Here is a 15,592-nt window from a genome sequence, read left to right on the forward strand (position 1 = left end):
TTAACCCGGTGTACATAAATTCCCAAGCCAATTTCCCAAACATAGCACAAGACTTTGAATTAGATTAGGGAGTTGTATCCACTTTGGGTGTGGTGCTTCTCCACTAGGTCCAGCCTCATCACGACTTTGCTTAATCTTGGTATCTAAATCATCCTCATAAGGAGTGATGCAACAGCTGCTAGGCCAAGCCTTGGTTTGCTTGAGATCTTCAATGTCTTGTTCAAATACCAAGCTGGCCCCGCATTTTGTAACCTCTAAGCCTGGACCTTTGGTTTCAAATTTAACCTCAATCTGGGTGAGTCCATTAGCATCGACTCCATTCAATTTTTCTTTCCAGTCATGCTCGAAGTATATAGAGGGTAAATAAAATAGAAAAAGTTGACACGATTCAATCTTACAAAATTCCACGGATAATTGATGGCTCGTTTTGTAAATTTTGAATCCGTTGGCGTATATGGAACAAATAAGCTCATACGTATATCTTGCATCTCCCCTATCAAAAATACGAAGTTGGTCAAATGGATAATGCTGGCGGAATACAAAAACAAAAGACCCAGCGATTCCCATCAATTTGTTACATAACAAATCCGAAGAAGGCACTTGCAGATTAACTGACGTCCCCACGTTTTTGTGACTAAGCCATTTCGGAATTTCGTCGCTTCCAGGAATCACAAGACCGTAGCGATGTATTCGCTTATCATATCTCTGAAACGTAAAAACCATAATGCTTAGAACCTCACATGCAACACACACAGAGAGAGAGAGAGAGAGAGAGAGAGACCTGGTCATCAATGATATAACGTCTTAGCATTCCAGACAACAGGTCAATATAGTCTTGATTCTCAATCAATTTGACGCAATTGGTAAGATCAAGTGCCGGCACAAATTTGTCTTCTGGTCTAATTGAAAATGTTTCTAGTGAGGTACAACAGCTTACACCAATACTCTCAATATTTAATGGAAGCTTTGGTAATGATCGAAGACTAGTGCAATAATTCAACCCAAGACTTTTCAGATTAGATAGCTGAATCATACTTTTAGGAAGGCAAATAAAATTATTTCCTTTTAGATTTAATTCTAATAAAGACGACAAACACCCAATTTCATCTGAAATTGATTGAAGATTGCAAAAACGTAGATCCAGGTGGGTCAAAGAGCAGAAATTTGATAAAGAATGCTCTAACATGTCCATGAGATATAGACTTCTTTGCTGAAAGTTGATGAGCTTATTTGATGATTTAGGTGATAACCCTTCACATCCGTAAAAAGACAGTACTTTGAGATTTTTTAAGAGATTGATAGATGTAGGTAACGCTTTTATAGCAGTTCTACTCACATCCAGCTCCTCCAAGCCTTCAAGATTTCCCAAATTCTCTGGTAGTTCATCAATTTTTGAGCAGCCAGATAAATAGAGAATTTTTAGAGACATCAAACTACAATAGGCATTCGGAAGAGTTGAAAGATTTTTGCAATCTCTTAGATCCAATTTAATAAGACTAGTTACAAGTTCCACGGATAATGACAGATATTTTATAGGAGTCTCGTTCAAATAAAGTTTTGACAAACATGACATATTTCCCACAATCTCCGGAAACTTCTCCAGTCTTGAACAACCACCAAGATCAAATATTTTAAGAGCTTCCAACCCGATCTTGTTAGGAAGACTTTTGAGGGATTTGCAACCATTCAAATCCAATTGAATAAGCTGTTTGAGATTTCTAAGAGATGCATGAATCTTAGATAGTCTTGTACAATCTCGAAGAATCAACTCCTTTAAATTTGGTGCTCCACTGAAGTTCGGGGTCTCGATCAAGTTTTGAGAGTAACTTAGGTCAATAAGTTTTAACTCATCTAAAGTCTGTTATAAAGCAATAAATAATTAGATAACGTCAAGCCTAAATGAAATTGAATAAATTACACATTTTGTATAAGTGAAAATCTTACCATAATTCCTTTCCATAGTTGTTTGATGCCACTAAAACACATCCTCAATTCAACAAGTTTGATTGGTTGGAAATTGGTTGGCATGGATTTTAAATGATATCCATGCCATTCTAAAAACTGTAACTCATTAGAAAGATAACTGAGGCCTTGTAAAAATTGCACATTACCTCTAAAGAGGTCTTTTGAAAATTGCATATTATTAATTTTTAGCAATCTTAGTTTTTTCATATTTGATAAGGCTTTTGCACTCAAGTTTTCCACTTTTTGAACAGGTGCAATTAGCATTATGCTTTCAACAACCTCAGTTCCCTGATAACAAATGAAAATGAAATTAGAAAATTGGCATATTATTAGCAGAGTTTGTAATAATATATTTATTTCTTCAAGTTTAGATCTAGATTAGTCAACTTACACTATTATTCTTCAACACATGAAGGGCATCCTCATAAGACCACAACCTACTTCGTCTACTGGGCTCTTTAGGGGATTCACGACGTATAATTTCTTGACCCATTGCTTGTAGCAAATCATGCATCCACAATGTTCCATGGTCACTAATGGTTATGAGAGATTTTTCCATAAGAACACCAAGATTGTAGTCTAGACCATCTCCCATGCAATCTTTGTTCTCTCCTTTGAAAAAACATGCAATATCTAAAAACAATTCTTTTTGCATATATGTTAGCCCATCAAAACTAATTTGAAGTATATCAAAGATTTTTTTATTAGGTTCTTCTTTTAGTTTATCTAGGGCACTTTTCCATTCTTCTGTTCTTTTAGCAAACAACAAAGAACCTAAAACTTTAAGAGCTAAAGGAAGGCCTTTAGCATAATTCACAAAACCCTTAGAAAAATCCACATAATTTTCTTCAGGGTAAGGTTTTTTGAAAGCTCTCCAACTAAAAAGTTGCAAAGCATCATCATTACTCAACCCCTTAGCACTATATATATCATTCACTCCACATCTTTTCAATAAATGACTATCCCTGCTTGTTACAATGATTCTACTCCCTTGACCAAACCAATCATGCTTCCCTACTAATGCTCCAAATTGTTCTTCTTCATCCACATCATCAAGAACGATAAAAACCTTTTTATTACTTAATGTCTTCCCTAGAAGATTGATTCCTTCAGGAATATTCCATACATTTATTTCACTTTCCATGAGGATCTTGGAAAGAAGTTGTTTTTGTAAAGAAACTAGACCTCGAGTTTTAGTTTCTTCTCTAATATTAGCAATAAAACTGGTAGCTTCATAGTTATGAGAAATTGTTTTATAAATTTCTTGCGCAAGAGTTGTTTTGCCTATTCCACCCATCCCACAAATCCCAACAAAACGAACATCATCCAACCTTTCAGACAAGTATGAATCCAACATTTCCTCCACAGAAGAGTCCATTCCAACAAGATCCTCATAAACACTTGAGAATTTACAATTCAACTCACTAAATATCCTTTTAGTGATTTCTTCAATAACTATAGATTCAGGTCTGCAAAGAAAATAGCCACACACGCCAAAAAAAAAAAAAAAAAAAAACCGATGAGGCAAAGCTAGCCATATTGATAGGGGAAAAAAGGCATTCAGCTTAAGCATAATCTAGAGCTTTGTTCAGTAAGAAAACGTGAAATTTTAAAATGTAAAATATGGCGCTGTAATTGATGTTTGAATTTTTTTTTTGGTGACATTATATGTTCTATAATTGAGAGCCATGTGTTTCTTTACGACTATAAGAGTTTAATGAGTTGAGAGTGCCTGATTATATTAATTCCTCTATTGAACCTTTCTTGGATTGCTGTTTTCCCAATTTTATTTCATAAAATAAACTGCATAATTCTACTTTTTGCCAAGCCATTTTCCCTAAACATTTTTACCTGCTTATCAAGGAAATTCTGCAGGAAATGCAAACTATAAAAAAGAGGCAAGCATTCAAATGAAGACATTGTGGGTAGATTGTCAAAACCAAAGCTATGTAACATCCTCAAGTCACTTGTATAATGTGGATTACCAAGTTTTTTGTTTAGACCTAGCAAACAGGTTGTGTTGGGTTGGGTTTAGGGTGAGTCAATCAGGTTAAGGTTAAAAATGTGTTATCTTAAACAAGTTGTAAATTGGTTCGATGGGATTACAGGTCAACCTATATTATTTTCACATGCCAAAAATAAGTAAATGAACAAAAAAATTACTAAATGTCAAAAATAACAAAATAGTCAAAAACAAAAGTTAAATAATACAAAGATTCTTAAGTTTACACAATTCAAAGTTACCGATGATATCATCACTATAAAAGTTAGTTTCTTAGCTATTAAGTGCCCAAACCAACATAGTTTTGTTTTGGTTTTTTAAAAAAATTATTTCATTAAAAAACTCCTTAAAATTAAAAAAATATTTTAAGATTTTAAAAAAAAGAAATAGAACAGTAAGTGTCCACAACTCTAGTGGCGTTCTCGGGTGATAGTGGTGCATTTATTCGACTCTCGTTCGCTCAGCTTTGTTCCACTTGAAAACAGTGAAAGAGATAGAGGTTCACTTGTCACAGATGAGACTGACAATGGCAAGGATGCTATGAGTTTTATTGCAGAAATTTGAGGTTTAGATGAATGCGTTGAGCATTTTATCACGGATGTAGAGATGTTATTTCAACTTGAGCTACTTGATACTCTCAAAATTTATATTATAAGCTCAATTTCTCTAAATCTTGTTGTCCCATGGTCAAACAAGAAAATAAAAAAGTTTTAGTGATTGGTATTTGATTCAACATAGTCATTACCTTTGGATGGTTGATGTCATGTTACCTTTAAATAATTTTGTATTTGAAGTGATTTACTAGTTTACATAGTCTATTTAAAAAAAAAAAAAAAAAAATTTAAAGGGTTAGTCACAGGTTAGACGGATTGACCAATACACTACCTAGGAAAAGGTCTAGGTCAACCCGTTTTTGCTTGTGGTAAACAATTCTCTAGTTCAAATCAGGTATTTTCCTTCAATTTTGGGTCAAATTAATGGGACATTCTGGCCTTTTGCCCCTTTGGGCAAAAATATGTGGCATTATGCCCCTGTTTCGAAACTATATAGGTGCGTGCCCTTGTTTCGATACTCGATGACCCTAAAATCGAGTTACTTAAAGTACTCAATTGGTTTAAAATCGAGTTATGCCTGATCAAAATTAAAAAAAAAAAAAAAAAATTGCATAGAACTTGATTTTATGGAAATCGAGTTCCAAAACGTCACTATAGGGCTCCCTAAACCTGCCACGGGACAATCACACTTAGGAAAAAAAAATCTACAGTAAAACGCCGCTATAGGGCTTAAAAATGTCACTATAGGGCTCCCTAAACCTGTCATGGGACAATCACACTTAGGAAAAAAAAATTGCAGGAAAACGCTGCTATAGGGCTTTAAAACGTCACTATAGGGATTAAAAAACGCCACTATAGGGCTCCCTGAACCTTGTATGGGGCGATGATACTAAATTTTTTTTTGCATGGAACTCGATTTCTAGGAGCTCGAGTTCCATGCCATTTTTTTTTTTTTTTTTTTAAGTTTGATCGGGCATAACTCGATTTTAAATCAATCGAGTACTTTAAGTAACTCGATTTTAGGGTCATCGAGTATCGAAACAGGGACACGCACCTATATAGTTTCGAAATAGGGGCATAATGCCAAATAAAAAAAAAAGGGGGTAAAATGCCAGAATGTCCCAAATTAATGAGTCCCCTCACTTTTGCCAAGTCTATCTCTCTGTTTGCTCATATTGAATCATTTAGGGACTACCATGCCAAACCATGAAAAGGTTCTTCAACGAAAGTACTATTTGAGATTATAAATTCCAAAGTTTGTAATATATATGGGACAAAGAAAGTCATTATTAGATATATTATGGGGGCAATGTTAGAGCCATTAGGGCCTTTAACTTGTTGTAACGCCCAAGTCTCTGTAAACATGTACTTGCTCGATAGACATCTAGTCCTACTTGGATTGGAATATGGTTAGACTTATAATGCTTTTTGATCATGTGGCCAAGTAAACAAAGTAAGGAAAAATAAATTTTAGAAAATATAAAAAGTTGACAATAAATAGCATTATTTCGAAGAAATTCTTCGGCAAAAATGCAAATTACCTCCGTTAAATTTGGTCAATTGTCATTTTAGTCCTATAAATCTTATTTTTGTCATTTTGTTCCTAAAAAATCACATTTTTATTTTGTCACTATTAGTCTTTCCTCCACTTCATTAAAAAAAATTTCCAATTAAAAAGGACTAATGGAGACAACAAATGTGAACTTACATGACTAAAATGACAAAAACATGAAACTTCTAGAACTAAAATGACAATTGACAAAATTTAGCAGGTGTAATTCATATTAAAAAAATAATTTTTTGGTTTGATTATTTTATTTTATTTTAGTTAACAGCAGTTATGGACAGACTAATGGTGACAAAAAATATGAACTTATAGGATCAAACTGACAAAAATGCAACTTAAAGAACCAAAAGACAATTGACTATACTTAACAAATGTAATTTGTATTTTTTGCCAAATTCTTACCTATTCTTTAAATCCCATCCAGCAAGATTAGCGACTTTTGTCAAAGCAGCTTTCCACATTTGAACACTTCCTATGTTATTCTTAAGATGCTCTTCATGCTCTGCAAAAGCTTCTGCAAAAGTCCCCATTTGATTTCGCACATGACCTGGATCCACATAATGGAAGACAGGTAAAACTACCAATCGTGTTTTTTCCATGCACTCAACAATCTTTGTTAGTTCAGTCAAGCACCACCTTGAAGAAGCATAGTCTCTTGAGAGAATAACGACAGCAAATCTTGATTCTTCTATTGCTTTCAAGAGCTCTGGGGCAATGAATGTTCCTCGCTTGATTTTTTCATCGTCCCTAAAAGTGGATATGCTTTTTCTTTTCAAAGCATTATATAGATGGTCTGTAAATTTTGTGCGGGTGTCCTCACCTCTAAAACTAAGAAAGACATCGTATTTGCATCCACGGGAAGAAGAAGAAGACGAAGATGATGATGGAATAAAAGCCATGAAGGAATGGATGTGCAATGAGCTGAGTTTAGTTTAGTTTACAAATTTAGGAAATTGCAGGTGCGACTGAAAAAGCTCAAAAAGCCTCTTTAAATAACGCTGGCAGTGGTGTTAAGTGAGATTGTGAGACAGAGGGACCGCCAGTCATGGGTCAAAGTCATTGGGTCAACTGCTACTGCAATTGGCTGTTAAAGTAATTGAGAAATTGCTTGGAAGGCAAGAGTTTGGAATTCATTTTTGTTTTAAATGGTGACTTTCTTGTCAACAAGGTTTTGATATTGTAGCACGCGTGGTATTGAGTCAAAATAAACTTTTAGTGGTGTGTCAAAATAATCCTTATTATTAAGCGGTACATTAAAAGAATTGATGTATCTAACATTAATATCAAAATAATATTTTTATGCCATCTAAGTTATCCTTTGAATTATCATGTGTTCTTAATTAGAAAATAAAATAAAATATTTGAAAATATATTAATTGCAGCTCCATAAGTAAATGAGATTTCATTTTATTAGCAAAAATTGAAAATTTCTTTTCTTTTCTTTTCCTCTGCTTTCTGGGCAACCAAATGGGGTTTAGGTCTTGACTTTTTAGTTAAGGCGCTCATGAACATCATCTAAAAAACATACTATTTACCTAATTTTAAAATGAATCTTTTAAAAAGCCAAATGTCAATTTTTTTACATTATCATTTTTTTAAGAAGTTAAAGTTATTACCAATTATATTATAAAAATCTTGTAAACTAACATGGTAATGAATATAATTAGTGTCATCTCAACAAGGTAATAAATCAATTTCCAAATTATTTTTCTATTTTGTGTTTAAAAATTGATACATTCATTTAATAAAAGTAGTGTGTAACCCCGAGCATATGCACATGTACATTTAAAAACAATCACAATTATGCGTGTGTGTGTGTGTGTGTGTGTGTATATATATATATGATTTAGAATCTAATTGGATCTAGACTTTTCGGTTTTTGTACCAAATAATTCACCTGCTACAAAAATTAAAATATTAGATGAGATACATGACGCAAAATTGAACTCCAATTAAAATCCAATTAATTGAACTTCAATTAATTTACTTGACACACAAATTTAAAAATTAGATAGACATGTAATGCAAAATTAGACTTCAATTTAGAATTTAATTAAATTTTCTCTTAGTTTTGGCTATATATATATGTACGTATGTATGTATGCATAGCTACCTACCATCACTCTATTTAAAATTACATGTTGTTCATGAAATCACAGTCCCATATATGGCCCTTTTTTAGGAGTCACTATCTCACCACAAAAGCTATCTCATATAAAAAAAAAAAAAGTTAGTATAGTGCAATGTATTTGGAATGGTGAGTCTATCGGTATTTGGAAATCAATGTTTTTTTTTTTAAAAAAAAAAAAACCTTAAATTGGACACGTGGCGTAAAATTAGAAAACAATTGGAATCCAATTCAGAATTTAATTGAATTTTCTCTCAGTTTTGGATTTAATTATATATATAGACTGGTTATTGGCCTGTGTGTTGCACGATTTTTTTTGGTATGATATTTTTTGGTAAATATTATGTATGGAGAATATTCTTTTGGGAAAAAAAACTTCTTTCATTTTTATGTAGTGATTTTAAAAAATACAATGAAGGGTTTTATGATAAATTTTGTTAATTTTATGAAATACATTTATATAAAATAAAACTCATAAAATGCATAAGATATATGTAAAGGTGTAATTCATGACTATGCATGAAAGTTATTGTATTTTTTTTTTTTAATTTCTATTAGCTAGATCACATTTCTTAAATAAACTAAACAACCATTTCATCACCCCATTATGCATGTAATGTTTGGAATGTTGTTAGTTAGTACATGATTGCTTGATAAACAATATTGAGTAAAAATTATTTTAATTCTGCTTAAGAAATTTTTTGTGCAATTTTCATTTTCATGTCCATTTTTTTAATCTAACAAATTTAATTTTTCACGTTAGTTTAATTGAACAGTGTTGTGTTTATACTTTTTTTCTTAACTACAATTGATAATTCACAATATGAGTAAACAACTTATTGAGTATTGCAAAAGATACAAATATGAACATTAACATGAGCATGAACATGAAGGGAGATTTTTATTCATTTTCTTGAAGAAAAAATGTACTTATCCAAACTTTATTAGGTAAAGAAGAATCAAAGTTATAGATAGCAAAATCAATAAACCAAAAAATTTAGGAGCCTAAGAGGAGCCATTACTCATTTGAAACAATCAAAAATACTCAGGACTAAAAAAAAAAACCATCCACTTCACACTTCCATCGCAATTGCTTTAGCTCAAGGAAAACAATATATATATATCTCTATATCTTTTTTTTTTTTTTTTTTTAATTTAGAAATAATTACAATATGCTGCTAATTCTGCAACTTGAACCTTTTTTTCCTGATTCTTGCAATTTGAACATTTTNATCAACCCAGCCAACACCCAAACAACCACCACCGATTCAAACCCAGCCACCACTGAAGGGACCCACATTGACACCCAAACAATCACCACCGATTCAAACCCACCACCACACAAATCCACTGCATAAACCCACTGCACAACCCGTCCACCACTACACAAACCCACTGCACAAACCCAATGCCGATCCGAAGAAAAGAGAAAGGGAAGAAGAGAGAATGAGAGAAAGAAAGAAGAGAAAAGGAAGCTGAGATAAACTGAAAGTGACGAAGAGATCAGAGGTTTAGGCGTGTATGATTGAAGGCGGCGTGGGTGAGCTTCGATGAGCTTCAGACCGGAGTTGAGAGACCGGAGTTGAGAGACTGAGCTTGAGAGAGAGAGAGCTTCAGAGATGAAATGAGAGGGAATGAGAGATAGAGAGAGAGAGAGGCACGGTGTGAAAAGAAAGAATAAAAAAAAGGAGCAGCAGAATAAAATAATTTTTTTTTTTTTAGCTTTGAGCTACAGTGCACATCTATTTATAGATGTGCACTGTAGCAATTCATGTATAATTTATAGCTATAGCTCCACTGCTATAAGCTATTTTTTGTGATTTTGAAGCTAAATTTTAGCATTATAGCATTATACCTCCACTGCTGTGAATGCTCTTAGGAGGAGCCATTACTCATTTGAAACAATCCAAAATACTCAAGGACTAAAAAAAAACCATCCACTCCACACTTTCATCGCAACTGCTCTAGCTCAAGGAAAACAATATATATCTCTATATCCTTTTTTTTTATTTAGAAATAATTACAATATGCTGCTAACCCCACAACTTGAACCTTTTTCCCTGTCTCCCTCAATTTGAACATTTCCTCCCTTAAACCCTAAACACTTTGTGTATGAGGAGGTGTCAATTCAGCTACATGGCTCTCAACATACACACACACACACACACATACATACATACATACATACATACATACATATATATATATATATATATATATATATATATATATAATATTAAAAAATTATTAATTATTTATATAATTTAAATAAATAATAATTAAATTATTTATGACGTCATCGGTTCAACCATCGGTCGGACCCCGGTCCGACCATAAAACCGGTATTTAGCTCCTTTTCCGGTTCTTTTACCGTACCGGTTTTTAAAACCATGGTCCACAGACGCTTCCACTCCCCACCATCAAAAGAAGAGAAGAAAAATGAAAAATCATACGAAGGTGCTAAAGTGGGAACACAATGACAAGGGAAACCAATTCATCAAAAAAAGAAAAAAGAAAAAAAAAGAAAAAGAGGCAAGTGAAACCATCAAGCATATATAAAGAAATTATGGTGTTAAGGCTTAAGGGCCTCTTTGGTTAAGAGAAAAAAGTGGTGTTTTTATTATTCATTTTTATTTTTTTTGTAAGATTCACTGCCAAAAAACTTAATTTGGTTTTGTTTTTGTACTAAATATTTATTTTAAATTTTCAAAAAAAAAAATTGAATATAGAAAATAAATACAACTTTTCAATATTTTTTTTTATAATAAATATGAATATAGTGGTATATTCCTAAATATTATTAGAACATAAGGAACCTACAGCTACAACGTCACCTCAAGTCTGATAGTGGACATGTTGTAACAAAAGTAATGTCTATGGAATATGACTATGGAGTATGTTTATTTAGTATGATTGTTACACAGCTGTTGAACTGCACTAGTTTTATCCATTGAAGCCAAAAAAAAAAAAAAAAGAGTTTTATCCATTGAACATTCACTTGATATAATACACTATTTTTTTGATGTTAAGATTGAACTGATATCATTCAAATATTGAAATTGAAGTATAACAGAGAAAGATAGATTTAAATAGGCTTAAAAATAGCTACAGTCCGCTTGAACAATGACAAAGTTTAGTTATAAAATTGGTTGTAGTCTAATTGTCTAAGACTACAATCTTACTTTAATATCTTCTTATTGAAGGTGAATTTTGAGAATTCTATCATTGGATTACATCTTCTTCTTATATCTCCTATGCTTGCAAAATTTCAAGAAAATTAAAGATCAATAGTTATGCCATTGATAAATTGTTTTAATTGTTAGTTTTTGTAGTTTAAGATTTTGCATAAAATATAAACTTACAGATCATAAATTAAATAATATCCGATTGACATAAAATTTGACATATGTATTAAGAGTGTAAAGTACATGCAATTCAACGGTTAGATTTTCAAAATATGTAATAATATTTATTTTATCGAGTAAAGTTGTAACCTTAAGTTACAACTAATTTTGTAACTAAACTTTTTTTCCTTTAGCAATGTTTTGCATAAAGGGTGGAGAGGTGTTCTATGGTGGGTTTGATATAAAGAGTAAAATATACGTGAGAGGTTTTGGTGGGTTTGATGAGGAGTTGTTACGTTTTGCATAAAGGGTGGAGAGGTGTTCTATGGTGGGTCTGATATAGAGAGTAAAATATATGTGAGAGGTTTTGGTGGGTTTGACGAGGAGTTGTTACCGTTGAGTGATGTGACAATGTGTTAGTTGAGAAAAGTTTTTTTTTTTTTCCTTTTTTAAATAGATATAATGTATTTTATACTCAAATTATATATTCAAAACAACTAATCAAACATCTCTATATATGAAAATTGGTACTTTGTTCGTTATTTAAATTCAGGATTTGAATACAAAATACAAAAAATGAAAAGTTGATACACCACTTTTTAAAACCAAACAGGCCCTAAGTGTCTGTTTTGGTGCTTCTCCTTATACCTCAAGACTCAAAAGGCTCAAAAATTGTTGTATCCACACACGCATACAAAAATGGCACTGGATGTTCTTTTATCATTTTTGAATAATGTTGGAATATTTTTAGAAAAATTATTATAATTTATTTTAAATACTTTAAATTCTTATATTTAAGTGAATTGATGAAATCAATTTTCTTTTTACCAAATTTTTGTATTCATTTGTGAGTTATTTTGTATATAATGTTAGCATTTAAGTGACTATAATTATCAATGAGAATACTATAATGTTAGCTAAAACAAGTGTTATGGTGCTTTAAAAGCATGAATCTTTTTTTTTTTTTTTTGATAATTGAAGTTTATCTACTACCATTATGAGACGGTATTTCATGCGTCTGACCCATGAAACATAAGGGTATGAGACTTAGAACAAAACTTAAGTACATTATCTAAGGTTCTTTATTTAATATTTTGACACTTGTCCAATTTAACAAAATAAGTAAACGGTGTTAAAACTAAAAATATCTTCTTCTTCTTTTTTTAATTTCCTTCTTCCTTCTTTTTACCCGTATCTGCAAACCTTTTTCTTCCAAACCACACCCTTCTCTTCCAAACCCAAAACCCATATTTCCTTCTTCTTTCTTTTTCCTGTACCTGCAAATGGCTTCTCTTCCAAACCCAAAACCTTTCTCTTCCAAACCACTCATGACCCTTCTTTTCCAAACCCAAAACCCAAAAAGGAAAAAAAAAAAAAAATGTCAAAGAAAGCTGACTTGGAACCGGATACGATTACAATTACAATGTTGCCATTGCATTTTCAGGTGTGAACGGTGAACTTGTTCCAAGATTCTTTTTTATTTTTAATGAGAAAATTGAATTCATTCAGACTGAAATTGGAATACAACAAGGGAAATTACAAAGCAAGAAGCACCTCTAGATACATTCACGTTGGATGAATCTTATTGTCAAAAATGTTATTGATTCAATGAAATTATATTGCCGTATACTATCCATTTGATAGGATAGATACATGTCTTATTTGGTTGACTTCCTAAGAGACTACACACTGGGGCTTGTCATGCCTAACTACCAATATCAGTGACGGAGAAGAGTTAACATATATCTTATCAGCATTGGTTTGTAAATTATTTTTAAAAATTTTTTATGGGAGAAGAAAGGAGCACTACAAAACGCGACTATAAACCCCTTAGACCTATAGTTACGGGTTTTAGGCCATGGCTGAAAATGCAGCTTAAAAAAACGCGGTTATAAGCCGAATTGGCCTATAGCCACGTTTTCAAGAGCTATAGTTGCGTTTTAAAAATGCGGCTATAGACTATAGGACGTCTTTTTTTGGTAGTGAAGTATCTAAATTTTGTTGACAATTTTTTATACTTCTCATGAAAGTAGAGTATTAAAACTTTTCTAAAATTGTCAATTAATAAATGTCCTATAGACACTTGTTAAGAGGACCTTATTGAGTTATTTTCGAAAAGTTTTGATATAACTTTTATAGAAAATATAAAAAACTGTCAAAGAAATCAATTGATTTTTTTTTTATTTTCTCATAAAAAATTTATAAAAATATTTCTTAAATTAATGTCCCCCTTAAAACATCCATTAACTCTTCTAAATACTAATACTAATGCACGCACTATTGCACACGAAAACATACCTTGCACTGATAAAAGTTTTGAATTGAAACTTGTGTGAAATAAACATTACTCAATGATAAAGGGGTAGGAGGTCAGGGGCTGTTGAAACTTTTTAGTGACATTAATTGTTTGTTCTTAACACCAATTTTATGGAAAAAGATTTGGCTTACTTCTAATACTTTTTTAATTGGAGGTGTCCTTTTATTTTAAGTACAAAATAGCAAGTGGTAGTAGGTTTTAATCTTCATATTTTATTTAGTTAGTAGGTGATATGATAGTTTTTCATTAAAACAAAAAAGAAATTCCAGTTAAAAATGAGTTAAGGAGGTGGTGGAGTTGACATTTTATCATCCTTTGTCTCTTTATTTTTGATAGCTTCACTATGAATTCCTCCGTTTTGGCCTCTCCAGCTCTCCTCCATGAATTCTTGAGTTTCTTCGAGACCAAATGTGATAGATAGTAGGTCTCCAAACCACTTTGCATAAGGAACTTATAAAGGTTCTTTTCTTCGATACTGGGCTAACCACATCCACATGGGTGCCAATTAGGCCCAATGCCAACAAGAAGCATATCTGAAATAGCAGCAATATTAGGAGTATAACATTTGAACATATATCATGACAGCATCTACTGATACTGACACACCTTTCTAATAGTATATTCTATGTGCAGAGTACCCTTTTCTAAGTCCCTTTTTTTTTTCTTCTCTCACGCTCTCTGGAACCTAGAATCATGAAACCGAAGAAATGTTTTATGTTTGTGCTGTTTTGAGAGACTATTTGGTAGAATGTAATTGCGGCCTTTCACCTTTGTTAATTATGTATGCATGATAGCATAGTAAACTGAATTTCAATTTATAGAGTTTGAAAGTTAATTTTCACCCAAAAAAAAAAAAAAAAAGAAAAAGAAAAAAGAAAGCATTTTCTGACAATTGAGCAATAGATTCGTAAGTTCATCTATGAGGTGGACTTTCTTACATCCAAAATCATGAGCAAAGGCTTCGTGAGGACGTCTTCTACAATATCAAGTATATTTATTTACTACGAGAAAAATGATCCGCGAGCTCATAATTCAATAAGCATTAGCTGGGGCACCCACTGATTTTAGTGTTGTAACATTTCAGACTATAAGGAAAACAAATGCAAATGGTAAAAATTATATAGCTCGTGATCATGTGAACATTTATTGGGACACTATTTCTAAACCAAAATTGGGACTTAAAAAATTAATTGAGTTTGCATCATGCCATGTCCCGGTCCAACATTTTCAGGACTTGCCTTGTTGCATGTTGATATTGTATGATAACATAGGTTGGAAGAGATGTCATGGTATTCACAGTAAAATCAGTGGCCAATGAATTGCAAAAACAAATTACATTTTGCTTCTACCAAAATTACAAGCCCTTAGCCTCTTATGCATCCAAACAACTTCTTAAAACCAGTTTAAATCATCACCAGACAGCACATTTTATCTCTTTACTTTGTTTTGCCCTTTCAGCTGGAGAAGAAATTAGTTTTGGAAATGCTAAGTAAGCATTACTCCTATATAATAGCCTACTGCCAATATATGCATAAACTAATTATGGCAAGTGAAACATGCAGGTCTGCCATCACCTTAATAGAGACTAGATTCAATTTTTAATTCAAGAAGCAGATTAAATTATAGCACTCCTCTGGAGTGGTTGAGTCAGCAGCAACCATAGAACCTGTAAGTTCATGCATTTTAGACATAAGCCGATCTACTGAATCTGAAAA

The 15,592-nt window shown here is 32.3% G+C and overlaps 1 protein-coding gene across 1 annotated transcript; it reads right to left on the reverse strand.

Annotated features, from left to right (window-relative positions):
• Positions 1-7,045, reverse strand: LOC112040942 (TMV resistance protein N). The gene is made up of 5 exons (XM_024073865.2): positions 6,491-7,045; positions 2,357-3,434; positions 1,945-2,253; positions 782-1,858; positions 1-705 (listed from the first exon to the last, which is right to left on the reverse strand). The coding sequence occupies exons 1-5, from the start codon at positions 6,985-6,987 to the stop codon at positions 1-3; spliced, it is 3,666 nt and encodes a 1,221-aa protein (XP_023929633.1). The 5' UTR covers positions 6,988-7,045.
• Between the last annotated feature and the right edge of the window lie 8,547 nt (positions 7,046-15,592).

This window comes from Quercus suber, unplaced genomic scaffold, assembly GCF_002906115.3.
Source record: "Quercus suber isolate HL8 unplaced genomic scaffold, Cork oak 2.0 scaffold_30, whole genome shotgun sequence".
Lineage (NCBI taxonomy): Eukaryota > Viridiplantae > Streptophyta > Magnoliopsida > Fagales > Fagaceae > Quercus > Quercus suber.